Raw genomic sequence first — 22,697 nt, 5'->3', positions numbered from 1 at the left:
CCACGCCGACGAAGCCGCCCGATCTGCACATGAAAGTGGTCAACGAGTCTTCATTCCGTTTTCGCGAACAGACGCTGCGGCTGGGCTGGGATTGATGTCCCGTGATTGTAGTTTGCCACTGTGGGACTCAAATGTTTTCACAATGTGTCGGTTGCGTTCGTTGTCTCCGGACATACGGATGCATCTCCCGCCTGGGCTACCAGGACGTGGACAGACCATGCTCTACCTTCTGTGGCTAGGCGTTGCCTTTACGAACTCATATACTTTCCTCGTTGGAATGGCCAACAGCCCCATGTGCGACTCATGCAACATCGACGAGACGCGCGCACATATTATCTGCGTCTGCCCGTAATATAGTGCTCAGAGACAAGTGAAGTGCAGAGTACTGGACCAGTTGGACAATCGTCCTCTATCACAACTAAAAGCTTTAGGCCAATGCTCCGAAAGTACATCCGCGTTGAAGGCCTTACTCGCGTTATTAAGGTTCCTGCGGTGTACGGGGCTTCACGACGGACTCTAAGAATGCCGCCCCCTACCGCTCTGTAGTGTACGCGCTTTGTTCGTGCTTGTCTCTCTTTCTTTCTATCCCCCCTTCCACTCTGTTTCTCTTTTTATCCCCCTTACCCCTGTGCAGGGTAGCCAACCGGTATTACCTCTGGTTAACCTCCCTGCCTTTCTATACATTATTTTTGTCCTTTTTGTCCTCTTTTTGTCCGCTGTACGTACGTTTACACATTGTGGCAAACAATTAACCACTTAGTGTACATGGGACACATGTGTCCCCGAATTTGAAACACATCTCAATAATCAAGTTTTGCCCCTACAAACCTATTGAGGTAAATATACGGAACTAGTTAGTTTCCGTTCGCGAAATATTTCATTTCGGTTGACAGCATTATGACAAAACACTAACGAGACGTTGGTAGAAGCACGCAACGACAGGGTCGACGAATTAAGTGCTTGTATTGCAGAATTTTCGAATAAATGAAGGAAGATAATGTGTGGAATGTAAAGTGCAGTTATTGAGCGTTCTTAACAAACCAAGATTGTTGGATTTAAACGAGTACAAAATACTTTTTGTCCAAGAAAAATGCAATGGGACATATGTGCCCCTGTGTACCGTCACAGAAGGCTGGATGCCAATTGGTGGCGTTCGCTTGTGGGTGGTACTTTCATGTTCTCATAGCCACTAAATTGAATAAATTTGTATCCTTAGTACCTTTACGTCTGGCTTGGTTTACTTTTGGTAAAATATTTTATTTTTCAAAATTATGGCAGGAAGACAACGTAACTTTTTTGTATCGGAAGAAAAGATTGTATAAGATTTTGTTTGATGACAAGCACAATGAGTCTGCTTTAGAGTTTGAAAAAGAAGATTTTGACAACATTTTTACAGAAATTGACCCAGAGCACCCAGAGACGCGATAATATTTAAAGCCACTGAAAAAGAGAAAGAGAGTGAGTGTGCCAGCCAAAAATATCGCAATTACTACTCACAAAAACTGCCTGTGTAGTAAAAGGGTCAACGAAGGGAAAAAGACGTATGAAACCGCGTGCACCGCAGGGAACTAAAGTGTATTCCTTAGTGAAAACAACTGGCGGAACTTATAACAACAAAAATATTTTCTATTGTTATGAAGTAGGAGAGCTTCGTAAAAATGCTTGTAAAAGCAAAACGAGAGCATCTGTATAACATCGGTAGAATAAATCAAGGCTTTTCTAGCTGTCAGGCTTCTGACGAGCTGTCACGTACTGTCAGCTCACAGGCAACTTATGAAGTGGACTGAAAATGAAAAAATGAAATACTACCTTCGAGCGTTCCTCGAATTCCTGGACAATGGAGTAAACATTGCCTGCACCGTGTACGTCAAAGAACAAACTGACCAGCCCACTGACATCACTGCAGTTCTGCCAAGCAGTTGCACAGGTTGTTGTCGAAATGGTTTGAGCTGAGATCGGATGGAGCACAAGTATTGAGCAGATATGCCGATGCATAAGAATCTGCGCAAAGGAAGAAGCTCCCCCACACCTAATTACAAAAGCACCCACTCGAAAGAGGGGCACGTATTGTTGCAATTCAAAGCTCGAAAACCGCGTATTTGCCTGCTCCTATATTTTCAATGTTCACTTGTGCTTGGTTGCCCCAAGCAATTGCTTCAAGGAGTTTTACGGTGGAAGCAACTAAGAAGCCCACATAAATGTTCGACTCACCTAAGGTACATAGGGACACATATGTCCCAGAGAATATCATATAATTTATCAGAAATATATTTTCCAAAAGTCTTTCATTATTATTTCGAAGGCCCAAATAAAAAAAAATACAATACATCGATAATTTCCCGGCACATTGGCTTATGTACTTTAGGGGGTTGAACATGGACGCGTATGTTCAGTGGCCACCCGGCTAAATATAAGCAGAATCCGTTCCAAACTGCATCAAGGACAACTGTGGTCGCAAGAGGGGCTACTGCGACAACACGATTCTCTGTCGCCACAAAAGAGACGAACTCGTCGCCATGGCAGAACACGAGGCCATAAAAGAGGAGCTCATACCCGTATTCAAGAGAACTAGATTTTGCATGAGAGCAGGCCATCAGTGCATGCGATAGAAATAGTTTTTTAGGGCAGGAAAAATCAAGAAACAACGAAGGAGTTGTAGCAGGACTGTATGTTAAAAATGCGCGGGAAATACTTTTACTCAGACAAAACAAAATGATCATGCCCATCATCATTATCATCATCATCACCACCGCCACCGCCACAATCATCATCATCATCATCATAATCCTCATCATCATCATCATATTTTATGTCCACTGCAGGACAAAGGCCTCTCTTTGCGATCTCCACTTGCCTCTGTCCTGCGCCAACCACTTCCAACTAGCGGCCGCGAAGTTCCTAATTTCGTCGCCCCACCTAGCCTTCTGCCGTCCTAGACTGTGCTTCCCTTCTCTTGGCACCCATTATGTAACCCTAATCGTCCACTTGCTATCTAACCTGCGCATTACCTGACCGGCCCAGATCGATTCTTTTCTCTTATTGTCAATCAGAATACCGGCTATACCCGTTTGCTCTCTGATCCAATCCGCTCTCTTTCTGTCTTTTAACATTATGCCTAGCATTCTTCGTTCCAACACTCTTTGCGCGGTCCTTAACTTCTTCTCAAGCTTCTTTGTCAGTCTCCAAGTTTCTGCCCCATATGTCAGCGCCAGTAAAACGCACTGATTGTACACCTTCCCTTTCAATGATAATGTTAAGCTTCCAGTCAGGAGCTGACAATGTCTGCCGTACGCGCTCCAACCCATTTTTATTCTTCTGTGAATTTCCTTCTCATGCTCAGGGTTGCCTGTGGTTAATTGACCTAAGTAAACATACTCATTCACAGACTCCAGCGGCTGACTGGCGATCCTGAACTTTTGTTCCCTTGCCCAGTTATTCATGATTATCTTTGTCTTCTGCATACTAATCTTACCCCACTCTTACACTCTCTCTGTTAAGATCCTCAATCATTTGTTGTAACTCGTCTCCACTGTTGCCGAACAGAACAATGTCATCTGCAAAGCAAAGGTTGCTGAGATATTTGCCGTCGATCCTTACTCCTAAGCCTTCCCAGTTTAATAGCTTGAATACTTCTTCCAAGCACACAGTGAATAGCATTGGAGATCTCCTTGTCTGACCGCTTTCTTTATAGGTATCTTCCTACTTTTCTTGTAGAGAGTTAAAGTAGTTGTGGAATCTCTGTAGATACTTTCCAGGATATCTAGGGAAGCGGTCTGTACTCCTTGATTACGTAACGCCTCTATGACTGCTGGTGCCTCTAGAGAATCAGATGCCTTTTCGTAATCTATGAAAGCCATATAGAGAGGCTGATTGTACTCTGCGGATTTCTCGATTACCTGATTGATGACATGGATGTGATACACTGTAGAGAATCCCTTCCTTAAGCTTGCCTGTTCCCTTGGTTGACTGAAGTCCACTGTGGCCCTTATTCTATTGGAGATTAGCTTGGTGAATATTATATATAACACTAAAAGTAAGCTAATGGGCCTATAGTTTTTCAATTCTTTAACGTCTCACTCTTTGTGGATTAGTATAATGTTTGCATTCTTCCAGTTTCCTGAGACCCTTGAAGTCGATAGACACTTCGTATATAGAGCCGCCAGTTTTTCAATCATTATGTCTCCTCCACCTTTGATTAAGTCGACTGTTATTCTATCTTCTCCTGCCGCTTTTCCCCGTTTCATGTCTTGCAAGGCCCTTCTGACCTCATCGCAAGTTATAGGAGGGGTCTCTGCAATCTGTTCATTATTGCTTCGAATGGAGGTATCGTGACTGCTTTGGATACTGTACAGGTCAGTACAGAATTCTTCTGCTGCATTTACTATAGCTTCGAGATTGCTGATGATATTGCCCTGCTTATCTTTCGGTGCATACATCTTATTTTGCCCTATGCCAAGTTACCTTCTCACTGATTTCAGGCTGTGTCCATTTTTTACGGCTTCCTCAGTCTTTCTCACGTAAAATTTAGAGTATCCCTTATTTTCGCCTTGTTGATCAGTTTGGACAGTTCAACGAATGCTATCTTATTTCTTGAGTTGGACACTTTCATTCTTTGTCGCTGTTTTATTAGGTCATTTGTTACTTGGAAAAGCTTGCCTACTGGTTGCCTTGGTGCCTTGCCTCCCACTTCAATTGCTGCCTCTGAAGCTAGCCTAGTTACGGTTTCATTCATTACGTCTATGCCATCTTCGTCTATCTGTTCTCAGGCTGCATATTTGTTTGCAAGTACCAGCCTGAATTTGTCTGCTTGTACCCTTACTGCATCTAGGTTGGCCTGTTTCTTCTTGACCAATTTTGCTTTTTCTCTCTTGAAATTAAGGTGAATCCTAGCCCTCACTAACCTATGATCCCTGCACTTTACCCTACCTAACACTTCTACATTCTGCACTATGCTGGGATGGGTAGAAAGTATGAAATCAATTTCATTTCTTGTTCCACCATTAGGGCTTTTGCAGGTCCACTTTCTGTTGCTATGCTTCCTTAAGAAGGTTTTCGTTATTTGCAGCTTATTTTTTTCTTCGGATTCTACCAGCATCTCTCCTCTAGCGCTCCTGGAATCGACGCTGTAGTTGCCAATTGCTTGTTCAACAGCCTGCTTTTTCCCAACTTTTGCATTGAAGTGACCCATTACTACTGTATACTGAGTTGGCACTTTTCTCATCGCTAATTCAACATCTTCATAAAACTGATCTTCTTCATCATCATCGTTAGTGGATGTTGGAGCGGAGGCTAGTCCTACATTTATTCTATACCTCTTATCAAGTTTGATTACGATTACTACTACCCTCTCACTAATGCTGTAGAATTCGTCAATGTTGCGCGCTACGTCCTTATGGATTAAGAATCCCACCCCGTACTGCTTCTCTTCTGGGAGACCTCTATAGCAGAGGACATGGCCACTAGCCAGCGCTGTATAAGCCTCTCCAGTTCTTCTGATCTCACTAAGGCTGATGATATCCCAAACAATGTTTGACAGTTCCTCAAAGACTCCTGCTAAGCTAGCCTCACTTGACAGAGTTCGAGTGTTAAAAGTTGTCAGGTTCAGTTTTCATTGGCGCGGGAAAAAAATACGCGGGGAATACTTTTGCTCAGACAAAAATGAAATGATATAAATAAGAAAATTTTTGTCATCCTTCTGAAATGGTCGCACCTATACGCTAGACCAAGCCCCAAGGTTAATTCAGAAGATTCCAGATCTCAAGAAAAAAAAACGCCAGCGTCAGCTTACTTGTTCTAGCGCAGAATAAGTAATGTTTGTTCGCGGCACTACGAGTCGCTACGGTTGTAGTGGATCAACTACCAACTAGCGAATGCCCTACGAATATTTTAACTCATAAGCTTCAAGGGCGTAAGAAAAAGAACAAAAAACTACCGGATGCAAACACAAGCGAACTGAACTAAATTATTAAAAGCATAGTCCCATACACTGTTCAACGCCTCAGTTTAGCAATTTATGTCTTGCTAAGGATATGCAAAAAGGGGTCTAGGAGGTCGGGCTGTGCGAATATTCGAATATTTGAATACGAATCGAGTTCTGCACACAAGCTATAAGTGCTCGTATTCAAAAAGAAGCTGTTCGAATAATAAGAAACTGACCAAATATTTCGCAACAACCAAAATCTTAGTCTGTGTACTGTTCTCCACCGGTTAAACAATGAACCGCAAATTATCGGAAGTGAGACGACATAAATTTTGGAGACAAGGTTCAAATAAAATGGGCAATGCAAGCTTTCTCTTTGCTTTTGCGGCGGAATCTTTCATGACAATCTATGATTCTTGCTTCTAGCCTTGTCATTTAGTGCTTTTGTCAGTTCAGTCATGTAGGACTTTCAATTCTTACGCTACAACCTGTTATGTGTTCTTTGCAACGGGCCCTTTGCATGTGCCTATGCCATGCATGTCCTTTAGCTGCTCTTCTTCTTTATGTTTTCCTCTTTTCACTACTACTGATCCTTTTTCTGCAATCATTTATTTAGTGTTTTCGGAAAGCTAGTGACGCAGCAGCCATTCTTTCTTGGAGGGATAATTCGCAACCAATCTATAAAGTTCTTAAGAGGCTATTCGTGCACTTTTATGGTAATGACAATCAGTGATCTTTTATTAAAAGCTGATACCTCGTCCTCGATAGTTAGCCGTGTTTCTTGCACTGATTAGTATAGGCGTGACATTTAATTTTACCGAAATAAATGTCCTTGCTGTAAATCTATGCGTCTCTTTTTGACTATTTGATAGTCATTTCGATATTGACTATTCGTATGCGATTCGTATTCTAAAAGAAAAATGTATATTCGCCCACCTCTACTAAGGAGCCAATTAAAGCTGAACACATCTTTGGTATCGACAACGAGCTCTTATAGAGGGCCTAGAAAGGAAATCTGCAAAAGTGCCCCCCGACATCGATTGACTAATATTTTTTTTTTCCTTTCCAAATGAAATTTGCCGCGTTCCGATGAACACCGCCACACAGCTTCCGGCGAAGTGCGTGCCGGTGCAATTTAGCGCCTTTCGGTGTGCGCCGGGGACCCTGGAAACAGTCTTTGCCATTTAAAATCAATTGGCTCAGACACCGTCTGCATTCAATCCTTCAATGTGAAGTGGGTTCTGCGAAGTCTTGCAAGTGGGGGAAATACAAAACCTACGTACAGTGAGCATCTAGAATGTGCCATAGTACATTACTCCCGATAAGGGCTTAGATTTTATAATAATGAAACACGCAATAAATGATATCTTCTGCATATTTGCATTGAGCCCTTTTCCGTTCTACTTTATTCGGTGGAAACTGACGGGTCGCGCCTGCGGTTCAATGCGTTGTCTTTATTATGTGTAGAAGAGCTACAAGGTGTGTTTTATAGGCTTGCATTGAAAAGTTTACTTCTTCCCGAGATCAGCAAGTTTGCACAGTTGCAACTGCTCACGTTGCAAACGCAGTAATCAAGGGGATAAAAATACGCAGACAAGATGGGCGCTAGTTATATATATATATATATATATATATATATATATATATATATATATATATATATATATATATATATATATATATATATATCAGTGGCGTAGCCAGAAATTTTGTTAGGGGGGAGGGGGGGGGCTTACGTTCCAGCTCGGCATCCTCCTGAAGAGGCAGCTTTAGCTCGGGTGCTCCTATCTAAATACGTGTAGAAGGGGAATTACTTTTTCTCGGAAACCACTGCACCAAATTTAACGAAGTTTGTTGCGTTTAAAAGAAAAACTTGGAGGGGGGAGGGGGGGAGGGGGGGAGAGTTCTAGTGACTGCTGACTTCGAATTTTTCATTTAGGTCGTCAATGTGTTATTAAAAATTGGCCAAAATCGCAAATTTTCCGGGAATGAAACTATCAAGTTTAAAACTCAGTAACTAAACAATGAAAACTGATATCACAATTCATTTGAATTTCCTCTAATAGCACATCTACAGCGGACAAAATTTATATGTTACACATAAATCTAAAAAATTTAGTATTATGGAAACATAGCTTTTGCAGAACCCTTGTACACAACGTAACTAATGCACGTAAGATACAAATTGACATACCAAATTTGTCCGCTTTGACTGTTATAATAGATGCCGTTGACAGAACCGCGATATATCTGTCCCTCATTCAGAGCTGTTAGTTTGTAAACGTCGTGCTCCTATTTTTCTCGAACTTTCAAATTTTTGGAAATATTTTAAACAAAATTAAGGCCCTAAAACGAAATTCCGGTTGCAGCAGACACTACAATTTAACTTTCTCTCTCAAATGCAACAAATTTCATTAAACGCGATCGAGAAGTTATCTCAGAAGAGCGTTTCTGCGTTTTACGTGTATTTGAATAGGCCGCGTCGGAGTGGGGCCCGAGCTAAAGATTCCTCTTAAACAATTTGTCGAGGGATAAAATACATGAATAATAATTTCATTGCCATTGCCAAAGATATTGCAAACGAATTCTTGAACGCTACGCACCGTAAAAACAAGTAAAATATATAATTCTTCATAAAAGAATATACTCGTACGTGCCAAAAATTGTGCCCAAAATAACTGATATCAATGCTTCCATCTTTTTTGTCTATTTAATAAGTAAAGAAAATATCACGCGAACTTTAGAACTATATCAGTTCGAAACCAGCAAAGCAGTGCATGCCGCTGATATGAAAAATGTAAAGGCCATGAAATGAACATGTTGAGGACAAATATGTTAATGAAACTTTGTCATTCAAGAACCGTGTTTCCATTCATGTACGTATGCAACGGCCAGTGCAAAATATCAATGACGCTGGCATTTGCTCCAATGTATTACGCAGGAGCAGCTGTCACCGGTCGTGTATCGTGAGCAATTGCACCGAAATTACAGTCGCAACAGAGAGCACGTATAAAACGCAGGAGTTCTGCAATATATACGAGGGCGAGACAAATGAAAGTGAGGCAATGCGAACATATGACAAATGGGGTACTTTACTTAAATATTGTTGCAGGAAGAAAGCAGGCCCACGAGTGTAAAATAACGTATATTTACAACTGGCGTATATGGCGTTCACGCAACTGCCAGACTTCGTCTTCGTCTAGTCCAATTCAACTTCTTCGTTCCCTTCACCGTAACATCACCCTCCCGGTGGAGTAGCTTCGTCCCGGTGCAAGTTATAGAGCCTTACTTAATGGGAGGACATAGGGCTTAAGCCTGGCGACGTGAACAACAACGCTGGTGACGTTGCGATGCACTGAAGGCTGACCGACTGGGGCGATCTCGTATGTCACGTCGGACAGTTGGCGTAAGATCTGGTACGGACCAGAATACCGGGAAAGTAGTTTTTCCGACAAGCCGACGCGACGTGAAGGCGTCCAGAGAAGGACAAGGGAACCAGGTGAAAAATGGTAGTCTCGGTGCCGAAGGTTGTAGCCTCGCTTTTGAGAAGCTTGCGAGACTGTGAGGCGATGACGGGCGACATCTCGGGCCTGGGCGGCTAAGTCAATAGCATCGCGAGCGTAACCAGTGCTGGGTGATTGTACTGCGGAAGGTAGCAACGTGTCAAAGGGCAAGGTGGGGTGGCGCCCATAAAAAAGGTAAAATGGTGAAAATCTGGCAGTGTCGTGACGGGACCAGTTGTATGCGACAGTGATGTATGGTAAAGCGACGTCCCAGTCACGGTGATCGTCGGAAACGTACATGGCCAGCATTTCAGTTAGCGTGCGGTTGAGTCGATCGGTGAGGCCGTTCGTTTGAGGGTGGTACGCGGTAGCAATCTGTTGTTCTGTAGAGCAGGAGCGGAGCAGGTCATCGACGACCTTCGATAAAAAGTAGCGGCCGCGATCCGTCAGCAACTGGCGAGGGTCGCCGTGGTGCAGGATGACGTCGTATAGTAAGAAGTCGGCGACATCTGTAGCGCAGCTGGTTGGTAGCGCTCGTGCGATGGCATATCTCGTGGCATAATCGGTTGCTACAGCAATCCATTTGTTGCCTTTGATAGAAATTGGAAAGGGGCCAAGGAGGTCTAGGCCCACACGAAAGAAAGGCTCTGTGGGGATATCAATTGGTTGAAGCAAACCAGCGGGAGGCGTAGCAGGCGTCTTCCGGCGCTGACACAGGTCGCATGAAGCGACATAACGGCGCACAGAGCGATAAATGCCGGGCCAGAAGAAGCGGCGCCGCAGGTGGTCGTATGTACGAGTGATGCCCAAGTGTCCAGCAGTTGGAGCGTCGTGAAGTTGCTGGAGCACGGCTAGTCGAAGGTGCTTGGGAACGACTAGGAGGAGCTCCGGGCCGTCAGGACGAACGCTACGACGGTATAAGTTCCATCGCGCAAGGTGAACATCCGGAGGGACGGGTCATTGGGCGAGTAGCTTAGGCATTCCATAAGTGTTCGAATAACGGGATCTTTGCGCTGCTCAGGAGGGCATTTGTAGCCACCTGTAGAGACAGCCTTGCAAGCTCAGCAGAACATAAGCGATGTGAAGCACAAGTTGCGTCGGCAGGAAGCGGCAGATCCAACTGCACAACACCTGCGGAGCAGTCAATTTGGGCAGAGTGTTTAGAAAGGAAGTCGAGGCCGAGAATTAGGTCGTGTGGACAGTGTTCAAGGACGATAAATAGAACAACGGTATAATGGCCACCAATGGTCACACGTGCTGTGCACATTCCAAGGACCGGTGACGTACTCTCATCGGCGACTCGCACAGTGCGCGGTACGGCGGGCGTCAGAACCTTTTTGAGCCTTCGGCGGAGAGCAGCGCTCATAACTGAAAGCTGCGCTCCTGTGTCAACGAGAGATTTAACAGGAACGCCATCAACTTCAATGTCCAGTAGGCTTCCACATGTAGGCAGGGTCAACAGAGGATTTGCGGGCCGGGTCGGAGTTGCAGCTTCACCTCCGGGAGCTGCACCGCCTAGTTTCCCGAAGCGAAGCGACCGGTTGCAGAAGGGGACGAAGAGCGGTGAACGAGAGGCGAACGGGACCTACGACCTTGCGGAGACGGGGAGCGGCTGGATCTTGGTGGAGCACTGTCGGCGTTGATATTCCTAGTTGGCGTATAGGGCGAGAAAGTACGATTGTCTGGTACTTGGCGGTAGTGACTCGGAGACGACCACCAGCGAGGCGACGACCAGTGGTTGCGGCAATGACGGGCGATGTGTCCAATACCGGAACAATTAAAACAGATAGGTTTATCATCCTCTGTGCGCCAGTCAGCATGGTTGCGACGAGGAGGCGGAAAGCTTTGCGTCTGGGAGCGAGCGGCCGGAGAAATCTGGCAGGTGTTTGTATGGCGGACCGAGCAGAGAGATGGAATCCCCAAACTTGCTATTTCCTCCCGAACGACCGCTTGTATAAGGGAGATAGAGGGCACGCTTTCCCGACAGTCAGAATGAACTGGAGCGGGAGCCATGGCCTCAAGCTCACGGTGAACGATGCGCGTGATTTCTTCCGGTCCTGTGGGCTGAACGAAGCGCGGCGGGTCTTCGCAAGAAGATGTCGCGGCGGTATTGGGCAATCGGTCGAAAGTTTGAGCGACGCGGCGGCTCTTCGCTTGTTCGAAGCGGCGGCACTCCTTTATAATTGCATCTACAGTGGCACAATCCTTGCACATAAGGAGATTGAAGGCATCGTCTGCAATACCTTTCAATATGTGACCAATCTTGTCTGCCTCGGTCATGTTGTTATCAGCCTTGCGACAGAGGGCCAGCACATCGTAGACGACATAGGATTCTGTGGACGTTTGAGCGCGACACTCAAGTTCTTTTTTTGCCGCCAGCTCACGACCGACAGGTCTGCCAAACAGATCTCGCATTTTTTCTTTGCAGACATCCCAGCTCGTTAGGTCAGCTTCGTGTGTGTCGTACCATTGCCTCGCAGTTCCTCTTAGGTAAAATATCACTTTTGCTAGCATCATTGTTGGATCCCACCTGTTGTTGTCGCACACTCGTTCGTACATCGTAAGCCAGTCCTCGACGTCGGCGTTGTCCGTGCCACAAATTGTCCCTGGGTCCCGCGGATGAGTGAAGATGACCGTTGGCACGGGCTGCTGAGGCGTTGTCGCTTGTGTCGGTTGATTTGCCATTGTGGCGGCAGGTATAGATGACGTCCGCTGCGAAGTTCCGTGATTGTACCTCGCACCTCCACCAAAATGTTGCAGGAAGACAGCAGGCCCACGAGTGTAAAATAACGTATATTTACAACTCGCGTATATGGCGTTCAGGCAACTGCCAGACTTCGTCTTCGTCTAGTCCAATTCAACTTCTTCGTTCCCTTCACCGTAACAATATAGTCTCCATGAGCATTTAGACATTTGTCCCACTGACTAAGAAGTTGCGTGATTCCGGTCTCTTCAAATTCCTTGGGTTGCAGCTTCAAAAAGTCTGCAACTGACTCTTTCACGTCATCGTCCGAAACGAATGTGGTTCCCTTGAGCTGTTTTTTTTTTCGGTTGCCCCAAAATGTGGATGTTGCAAGGCGATAGGTCTGGGCTGTGTGGCGGATGTTGCAGCATTTCCCACTTGAACTTTGCCAGTTTTATATTAAATACATCAGCGATGTGGGGACGGGCATTGTAGTGGAACAAGATCACCCCATTCGTCAATTTTCCACGTTGTCTCTTCTTGATTGCAACACGCAGCCGTTCCGGCGTTTCACAGCATCGGAAACAATTGATAGTCTCTCAAGACAGCAAATTCTATCCGTAATGGTTCCTGACGATTGAAAAAAAAGTCAACAACACCCTTCCGGCGGAAATGATGGCCTTTGCTTTCTTTGGGCGTGGTGAATTCAAATGTTTCCACTGTAAGCTTTGCCGTCGTGTTTCAGGCTTGTAGTAGCGGCACCATGGTTCGTCCCCGATCACAATTGCAGACAAGAAGTCGTCACCCTCATTGTGATACCAGATGAGATCAGTCAAGGCAGCGCCGAACTTCTCCATCTTCTGGCGGTGGTTCAAAATCTTGGGCAACCATGGCGCACACAAAAGCCGATGACAGAGATGTTCATGGACTATGGCGTGAACCGAAGCGTGACTGATGTTCATACGCTCTGCCATTTCATCTATGCTTATCCTCCGTTCTTCTCTCATCACCTCATCAACTTGTGCAATATTGTTAAGGGTGATTTCACGATGGCTTTAGTCCCGTCTTGGATCGTCTTTGCAACTTTCACGTCCTCCTTTGAACCCTTTGCTCCAACGCTTCACAGTGGCCAATGAAATGCGATGTTCAATGTACACGGCAGCCATACGGCGACTAATTTCTTTGTACGAAATACCTTCAGCAGTCAAAAACTTCACGTCACCACGCTGTTCAACTTCCGGAGTTTCCAATATGTCACGCAACCATGTTCAACCGAATGTATGAGAGCATTGGAGAACTTGTATCCTCACACCTGCGCGTCACTTTTGTAAATGAGACATCCCTCTCTTCTGCGCACATGCCTCGCAGATAATGAACCGAACCATTATTGCGCCGGGTGGGTAGGCTCACTTTCATTTGACTCACCCTCGTATACATAGAAATGTGAAGATACAATGGGATATACAAATGGAAAGATAGAGCTTGATAAAGGGCAAAAAGTGTCACTGGAAACAAAGTTCACTGCGTGTATACACAAAATCTCCCAACATGATATTTAAATATACGTATAAGTCTCCAATAAATGTACGTATATAAGGAAAAGTCACGGTGTATAATGCCTCAAACGAAGCAAATAAACATGTTGCGCAATCACAGATTCACAGAATCCTAGATACCGCCCCCATTCCATCCACTCCCCCCGATGTATCGCGCGACGGAAGATGACTGGCTTGCTCTCCGCTTTCCTCCTTTGCGCGCACAAGACTGAGTCACCATCGTCGGCTCACCCATTCCAGCCCCCCCTCCCCCCTTCTTGTACGCTTTCACTCGCACATACTTCATGCGGCGCTCGGTAACGATGTTGTCGCCCTTGGACTTTCTACGAAACATCAGGGTGATGGTGACAGCAGGAATGCGCTTGGAGTGTCCATATAATTGCTATCGCAATAATATAATAAGAGTATCCGGCAACTGAAGCGTCCCGTGGCCGATTACTTTCCGCAAAGGAAGAAGTAACAAAATCGAACGTTCGCCATGCAACAATTCGCTGCGCCGCAACAATGTATTTTTTTTCCTTTTGTGGGGCGGGGGCACCGAAATTTAAAAAAAAAACAAGAAAGATATGTTGGCTACAATTGAATGTCTACTTTGCGCACCTAATGTGGTTACCAAAGGAATATAAAAAAAAATACCTGAGACGCTTGGTCCACAGAGAACCATACGCATACTGCTCGGTATCCTACACTGGCGAGCCAAGACTTTCCGGAGATGTTGCCCTCAAGCGAACACGGTGCAATCCGTTGAGTCCCCACAGTGATGGCGGTGAGCGACCATAGTTTTTTTTCTCGTCTGCTAGCCAGAAAGCATCGAAAACTCTGCCAGGCGAAAATCCACTCGGGCAGAGCAGAACACTTCACCGAAGTGCGCCGCGCGGTGGTCAGGGCAACACAAGAAAAACGTATGCTCTGGAAAAACTCTGGCAGCCCGCGTGTAGGGTAGAAAGACCAAGAAAATTGAAAACGCTCAATGTGTCCTCGCGAATAAAAGTCAAAGTAGGAAAAATAAATAAGAACGTAGTTACCTTGGCTGGCTTTAGTGTCTTAACATGGATGCTTTGGCGTAGGTGAAAAAAAATTTTGATATTTTTTATGTGAAATGATGGCACAAATGAACCACCACAACGCTTCGTCTCATCGGACCTCGCTGCGTGCTTTGTGAACTTGTCTAATATTGTGTTGATTTGGCTTGTCTCGTTGTATGTTCCAATGCAAGACCTTAGAAAAGTCAATCCACCGCTGACGTCAAAGGTTTATAACAGCATTAGACCCACAAAGTTCCCGAATTGAAAATCTAAAGCACCACTTTAGAAATGTCAATGCACCTTTCACATCAGAAGTTTATGAGATTTATACCCATAAAGTTTCGGAATTCATATCCATGCGCTCCGTAGATTCCGCGGCCTCCGCGAGATGCCGCGGTAAGCCCGTTTGTCATCAAAACGCGAATGAAACTTTGCGCTCGGATGGGGCTGCTTGCGTTATGCGACTCCCGGTGCATGGGCGTTGCCACGAAATCCAGCCCGAGTTTGCCATTTTCGTGGTGAAATGTCTTTTCGAGCAAGAAAAGACCCCCCCCCCCCCTCATTCTAGACAAAATCCAGAATGATTTCCGGCGCCGGGGGTTGCTTTGGTCGGCGGTACATTGACAGCACAAAAAAATTTCGGGGGGCTACGCCCCTGATATATATATATATATATATATATATATATATATATATATATCAAGTGAAAATTTTTATCTGTCTACTTCGTAGTAGTATTTCCTTTATTTCCCAACAGTTTCGGTGGTGGATTGGCTGACCTTCGTCAGGGGTTACAGGCAAGTGAAGACGTCCTGTTAGTCGCCGAAGCAGCAACATTTTAATATTGTACGACATAGCAGTCATTTTCTGAAGACGCAGACGTTACTGTCACGAGAAATCAAAACACATAGCCAAATAATTAACGACAGTTTACTAATTAAGATCTACATAATTAATTTACTTCAAATATCGGAACTTACGAATTGTAACCGGTGAGAGTGCAAGACGTATCCACTTGAAAAGAATTTCCAGGAAGATACCAGTTTCGAGATATTATTTCCCAAAGTGTAGAACGCAATACACGGGCGTTCCCGTTACATTTGTGCTTCAATACCTAAATTAGCGTTTTGTCATAAAGTAAGCTGAGCAACAGTGCATTTTTACGGCGAAGTTTGATGGCGCACACCTACAAACTGGCGTCATTTTGGAAATTCATTCCAAGTGGATCAGCCTTGCAAACTCACCGGCTACAATTCGTAAATTGCAATATGTGCCGTCATGTAATTAAGTAAGAAGCGAATGAGTGAAGTTCCGGTAATTAGTTGATTATTTGTTTCAATTTCATGTGGAAGTAATGTCTGCCTCTCTGAATAATCCAGCTCAAGAACTAGAATTAAGCTATTTGCAACAGGCGATTTAAAAAAAAATATCCAAACATAAAAATGACCACAAATACATTTGTTATATGTGAAAAGAAGCAGCCGCTGCCTGCTCAAAAACGCCAACACTTCGTAAATTTCATGTATTAAAAAGAAGAAAAACAACTAAGAAGGAAAGGTTCCCTTATATGGAGAGTCATCCGTGATGTGTACTGCCAATTTTTTTCTGCATCCTGAAGAAAGCCTGAGAAATATGAAAAAAAGAAAGACCCGTTACATTGCAGTGCTCTCAAACGTACCACGCATGAACGCACAGGGCATTTAACCTGCTGTGCTGCGTGGCCTGCTTATGGGTATCACGAACCACCGCGTGGGAAGCACCAGGAACACATCACTGGCGTTAATCGCACTGCCGACGCCTTCGTCACTGCCGTGTTGTTTTTTAGGTTTCAATAGAATAAGCGCCAAAATTGACGGCACACAAGAAGAAATACAGACAGGACAAGGCGCTACTTGCAACTGTTTATTGAAATGACAAGTGGCTGATTATATAGCCATGAGGAGAGGAGAACGAAAAAAGAGGGACACTGAATATGTGAATGCGCACGTGCGAGAACACTGAAGATATAGGGAATCACGCTTAATCTAAATATAAAACTTATCTAAAAACATGCTTTCATTCGTGTATATATTCAAAGACGGGGTACTGACACAGTTGTCCCCTCTTTTCTTAATCTCGTTGGCCTCCAATAATTCACGCGCAACAGAATCTTTACTTTTATACATGATTGTCGTATCATGAAGCTTCGCTTCACATACCCGTTCATCCTTATTTCCGCAGGCCTTGCAATGAAACGGCAAGTTAGAACCATATCCATTTTTTCAATGAAAGCTTATGCTCCCGCAGGCGTTCATTAATACATCGGCCAGTTTGGCCGATATACTCTTTTCCACACTTCAGTGGAATGTGGTATACTACCCCTTCTTCACACTTAACAAAAGGGTTCGTATGTTTAATAGAACACCCTACTTTTTTAGAGTCATCTGGACCAATCAGGCGGCACAAAGTAGCAAGCTTTCGCGGCGCGGAAAAAAACCACAGGAATTTTGTATTTCACGGCGACGTGTTTCAGATTATGCGCCACTTTATGAGAATATGGAATCACCACCGCTTTAGCTTTCTTTTCGACTGTTTGACCTTCTTCACTTCTTTTTCTTTCTTTTTTCAGTTTTTTCAATAACGCCTCCGAAATTGCGCTTAAAACCAAGCAAGGAATGCCAGCCTTCCTCAACTTCAAAATCTGGTCGTCAAAGCTTGCTTGTGCCTTATGACAGCACGATTTTTTCAGCGCGGATTCGAGGCACATAGTAGCAATTGCTCGTTTAACAGTCTTGGAGTGTGTAGACTCATACACACTCCAAGACTAGGTGGCTGCAAAGCAGGCTAAAGTTGTTGTTCATTCGTACGCAGCCCGTTTAAAAGCGCTGCAATCGCGACGCCCAATTGGCCATGCCCGCGCACTTTTCTTTATCTTTTTCATATTTCGCACACCTTTTTTTAGGACACACACACACCAATGATTACGTAACAAGTAGGTAGATAATAAGCTGCTGAATTAGATGTTTCCTAGAACACCAGTAAAAATTTTTCATTTGAAATTTTGGCCTATATATAATGCGGCCGAAGTTGGTCAAATAATGTTAATTAATTATATAGTTAAGCACAAGACAAAATATAATGTAGCTTGCTTCATGCAATAGAAAACCACACATGTTTGGTCGCGCCATCCTAAGTGCTTGGGTTTATTTTTAAACCTTAGTTGTCTGGGACACACTGTACGCTCGTGCTTCCTTCCTATCAAATGTCTTTCACTGTTTCCTTTAAAAGCCAACCGCAAGAAAATCTTGAACCGCATAAAAAGCCTAGTTTCAGATAGTTTAGATATAGATCAGCCACCGCCCAAGCGTTTATATATTAAATATACGAGCGGATGCTTCAAGAAAAGTTGGTACAAATAGACGTTTTTTGATACCGAAACTTAAGAAAACGCCGCCATTACAAGCGCATATTTGAAACTTTTGACGTTACTGTAGAATAACCATCATTAGCTCATTATATAGTAAGAATCAGTCGGCTAAGCGCAAGATCATGTGCATATGCATTCATATGCATTCGGAACTATACGTGGCCATTGTTCTTAACTGCGGTAAAATGATTACGATGCTTTCGCAACTATACTCTTGCAGTCCCTGCACGTCATACTGCCGTGCACTGAGCACGTTTGCTTCGGCATATAATATACTTTTCACAGGGGGCCTATGCACAGGTTGTCTGAGACCTTCTTTGCTCCGCACCGTATACTATACCTACCAGGGAATCTAACGCGGCATGCGCAATTGCTCACAGGCGAATTACACGATACGTTCCCGCGTGCGCACATCCTTTTCTTGTCCTTGAAGGAGAGGGCCCAGCGAAACTCGCCACAAGTATTGCTGCTGGCTTGGCTCAAGTCTGCAGAGCAGATACGATGAGATACCAGGCAGGCCGCCCCTCCACAGGTGCGAGTGGGGAAAAACGCTCCCTTCCAGGGTAACTGCGCGAATGGAGCGGCGGTGGCGGCACGATCGCGGGCGGGCCGGCAGCGCGGGAACTCCCCGCGCGCATCTTCTCTCCTTTTCTCCACGTGGGTTCAAACTCCGAAGGAGCGGTGGACGTGGGAGTCACGTGGTAGCGGTCTCTCCCGTTTTCTCTCTCCTGCGGGACGAGTCGCGGCGGGCGCGGGTGCGCTTGTGGGACAGTCGTCGCAGGCGCTACCTAAAGCGCCAGCGGCAGGGATCCGGCGCGCGAGCTGACGGCCCGGACGGGAAGAGAGCCCAGGGAACGATGCGTACCGCGCGCGTTTCGCACCGCGCGTCATCGCGGCGAGCGATGCCACCAGCTGGACAGTAAGGTAAAACGGTCTACTGGACGTTTCCGAAATGGAAGTCGTTCAGTATTACGAGCTGACCAATTTCAATGACAGCCTGGCAGACAGCGTTGACAACTCGAGCGTGCTACAGGTGAGCGTTGTCATCGCGGCGAACGTAAGCGACGCCGTGGACCCGGCTGGCAACGGCTCTGGAGCTCTGAGCAGCGTCAGCAGCAGCGGCAGCAGCCTGTACGAGGTTCCGGTGGACATCGTCGTGCTACTGTCTTTCTGCTACGGACTGGTCTCTCTGGTGTCCATACTGGGAAACGTGCTCGTCCTGTGGATCGTGGCGTCGTCGCGGCGTATGCAGACCATCACAAACCTGTTCATCGCCAACCTGGCCGTTGCCGACGTCATCATCGGCGTCTTCTCGATCCCGTTTCAATTTCAGGCCGCACTGCTGCAGCGCTGGGCGCTTCCGTACTTCATGTGCGCCTTCTGCCCCTACGTCCAGGTGGTCTCGGTGAACGTGTCCGTGTTCACCCTCACGGCCATCGCGGTCGAGCGTTACCGGGCCATCACGTCGCCACTCAAGGCACGCTTCTGTTCCAAGGCGACAGCCAAGCTGCTCGTTCTCATTATTTGGCTCTCGTCGCTGGTCGTGGCGAGCCCCAACGCGCTGGCCCTGCGCGTGGTGCTCGTCGTCGACAAGCTGAGCGGCCTGCGCGAGCGGCCCTTTTGTGCCAACGTGGGCATGCGGCCGTTCACCTGGAAGGCCTACAACCACGCCCTGGTCTGCGCGCAGTACTTCCTGCCCTTGAGCGTCATCTGCTACACGTACGGGAAGATCTGGAAGAAGCTCCGCCAGTCCAAGGCACCCGGCAACATGGAGACAGTCCGCGACGCCAACATCGTGCGCAATAAAAACAAGGTGAGCTCCTCCGGTCTCACACACAAGAAAATATTCACATCAGAACTCCGAAATACTTACCCATACGCAATAATAATAGGCAATTTACACCATGTGCTGTCGGAAGCTTGGTGTATTTCAGGTTGCTGAGGAGGCCATCAGGCTCAGGGGGTGGGGTAATCCTTGATCTCTGTTTAACTTGCCGCGATTATTCCTTTGCCTGGCAGCTAAGTGACGAGAAAGTGGTCACTGTCTCCCACGACCTAGCCGCCAAGCACTTCAAGCAGCCCTGATTGTCGTAACGGCTGCTCACACCTTGCGGGAATGTGTACGAATTTGGTGAAAGCGAGTTTGCTCTGCTTGCGCAGCGTTTGTTTGCTAAGCGTTTCGGACGCATAGCGACTCACTCTCTCCGAGGGCTACTTTTGTTAATAAGCTTTCAGAATTATGCATTTCATTCTATCGAATAGGAGGGCATGCAGAACCACATGTGAAGGTCCTGATTGAAACAGAGAACGATATAGGCAAAATGTTTTTTTACAGCGCGCTTTTGGATTGCGTCACTTCTTGCACTTTCAAAAGCAAACCATAGCTGTTTGATCTCTACAGCTTGGTTTTGAATACCACTTGCAGTACTACAGGAATAAGTGAGCCAATTTCGATATTGATTTATTTTTATGCAGACATTTAGAGCCTGAACTACAGAACACATCTTTTTTATTCTATTGCTTAATTGCTTCCATGTCCATTAATTAGGCACTGAGAAAGGGCAAAAGAATAGTATGTTTCTTATTTACTGGGAAGTTATGCAGCCATTATTCCTATTTGTCCTGGCTGCGAACATGCTGAGAAGCTCCAGTAATTAACTTGGTTCAGTGACGTATATATCAGTAAGACGTATGCAGAAAATTTTCTCTAATCGATATCGAAACTTTCCTTATTTGACAATATTAAGACATGTAACTTAGGCTTCAGGACAATTCAGATGAATCCCGCAAACTTGTACAATTAAAATTGACATTTTCTGAGTTTACTTTATCATCACATTTGCAAACTTGCGAGGTACTTCATAGACTGTTCATACTTACCTGAAAAATTATTATTTCATGCGATGACTCTACCTTTGAAACAACGTCACTTACAGAAAAATTTACTCACTTATGTTAAGGAAACTTAAGAATGGTATTTAAATTAATTTTAGATTTCTGAACGCCCTTTCACTCCGGAGCTCGCCAGCGAGACTCAACGGTGAAGGGAAAGGTCCTGAAAAATACTTTACATACCTATACTTGCAAATACTTACCCAAGCAATGTGAAATCGCCGCTTTTCGATCATTCAGTGAATTTTTTTCGCTGTGACATTTTCACACAGGCGCATCATCTACCACTTTGAGGTCTAGTTTTCCGCTGTGACTTATTTAAATTTTGGTGCGGCTGTTCAACCACACACAAACGCGAAGAGAAAAGTGCGGCATTACGTACGCCATTCGAAAGGTCGTCTGGGGGCACGCACCCTTGCAGTTTGCATAGTCACATTTTTATATATACTAGCATTCAAGGTTCCGGCCAACTGCTTGATTTCAACTCCTCTGATTGCATCTGCCTTTCTTAGATGCCCTTATCGACTAAGCTAAGGGCACGAGGAGAAATTCTTTGTTCATATGTTATGTCGCGTACAATCGGCAGCTGTAAAATATGTAGTACGATAATGTACCGTGGCCACGTTGCCGGGCAGACACGGAAAAGTGTCCGGGAGCATTTTGCCTTCCACTTCGCTCCCGTAAACGCAGACATTTCACCTTTTACAATGTGCGCACTGGCGAAGAAATTCGTTTTTTTTTTTTTTAGAATGTGACGCCTAAAAGTGGAATCATCAATAACGCGTAATGCGATAATTTATCGTAGTCATAGTGCCATGGAGACACGGAAAAGCACCCAGAAGCATTTTAACTTCTACTTCGTTGCCGTAAACGGAGCCATTTCACCTTTCACAATGTGCGCACTGGTGAAAAATTTCGCTTTTCTGAGAATGTGAAGTCTGAAAGTGGAATCATGAATAACGCGTGGCGCGATGATTTACCATGGTCATGGTGCCGAGTGAAAAGGGAAAAATGTCTGGGATTATTCAGTTTAAGTTCGGCTCTCGAAAACGGAGACCTTTTTGCTTTTAAACTGCGCGCACAAAAGAAGGCTTTCTCTGGTCGTAGATTGTGACGCCTAGAAGTGGAAGCTGGAAAGCGTGCAGTGTGATAATTTACTGTGCACCCGGGTCAACAGGGAAAAGTGTCCTCGAACCTTTTGGCTTCTACTGCTTCTCGCAAACGGGACATTTCTTTTTCCACAGTATGCGCGCAGGCAAAGGAATTCGCTATTGATAGATTCTGACGTATAAAATCGGCGGAAGCTGTAAAATCAGCTTTCCGATAATTTACTGTGTTCATGATGCCGACCAGACGCGGAAAAGTATCCGGGAACATTTCACATTTCAAACCTAGCAACCCACCCCCCATCGCAAGCATAGACATATATTCAGTCAAGGTACGCGCAATTACAATTTACAGATTCACGTATCCCACCGCCCTAGAGCCCATAATTGAGGCGCAATACGTTGCACTTCGACCTATGTTTTGCTTGAAGTACATGTTGCTGGGTTAGCCGGTTCATATTGCTGAGTAGACTATAAATATGGTCGCTTTGGCGCAAACAAGGAAAGACGGAAGGGAACAAGGGGAGCACCAACTTTCGGCTGTTTATTGTCTATTGTATCACATAATATTTACACGCAGGCGAATGCGCAACATACAAATCAGCT

At 45.3% G+C, this 22,697-nt stretch overlaps 1 protein-coding gene across 1 annotated transcript in view; it reads left to right on the top strand.

Annotated features, from left to right (window-relative positions):
- The first annotated feature begins 18,907 nt into the window (after window positions 1-18,907).
- Window positions 18,908-22,697, top strand: part of LOC142571979 (tachykinin-like peptides receptor 99D) — a 93,814-nt gene continuing 90,024 nt past the window's right edge. Inside the window, exon 1 of the mRNA XM_075680746.1 lies at window positions 18,908-19,906. Within this exon, the coding sequence (XP_075536861.1) occupies window positions 19,046-19,906 (861 nt within the window). The 5' untranslated portion in view covers window positions 18,908-19,045. The remainder of the gene's footprint in view (window positions 19,907-22,697) is intronic.

This window comes from Dermacentor variabilis, chromosome 1 (genome assembly GCF_050947875.1).
Source record: "Dermacentor variabilis isolate Ectoservices chromosome 1, ASM5094787v1, whole genome shotgun sequence".
NCBI classification, from domain to species: Eukaryota; Metazoa; Arthropoda; class Arachnida; order Ixodida; family Ixodidae; genus Dermacentor; species Dermacentor variabilis.
The sequence above is the reverse complement of the archived record's forward strand: the minus strand, read 5'-3'. Positions and strand labels throughout refer to the sequence as shown.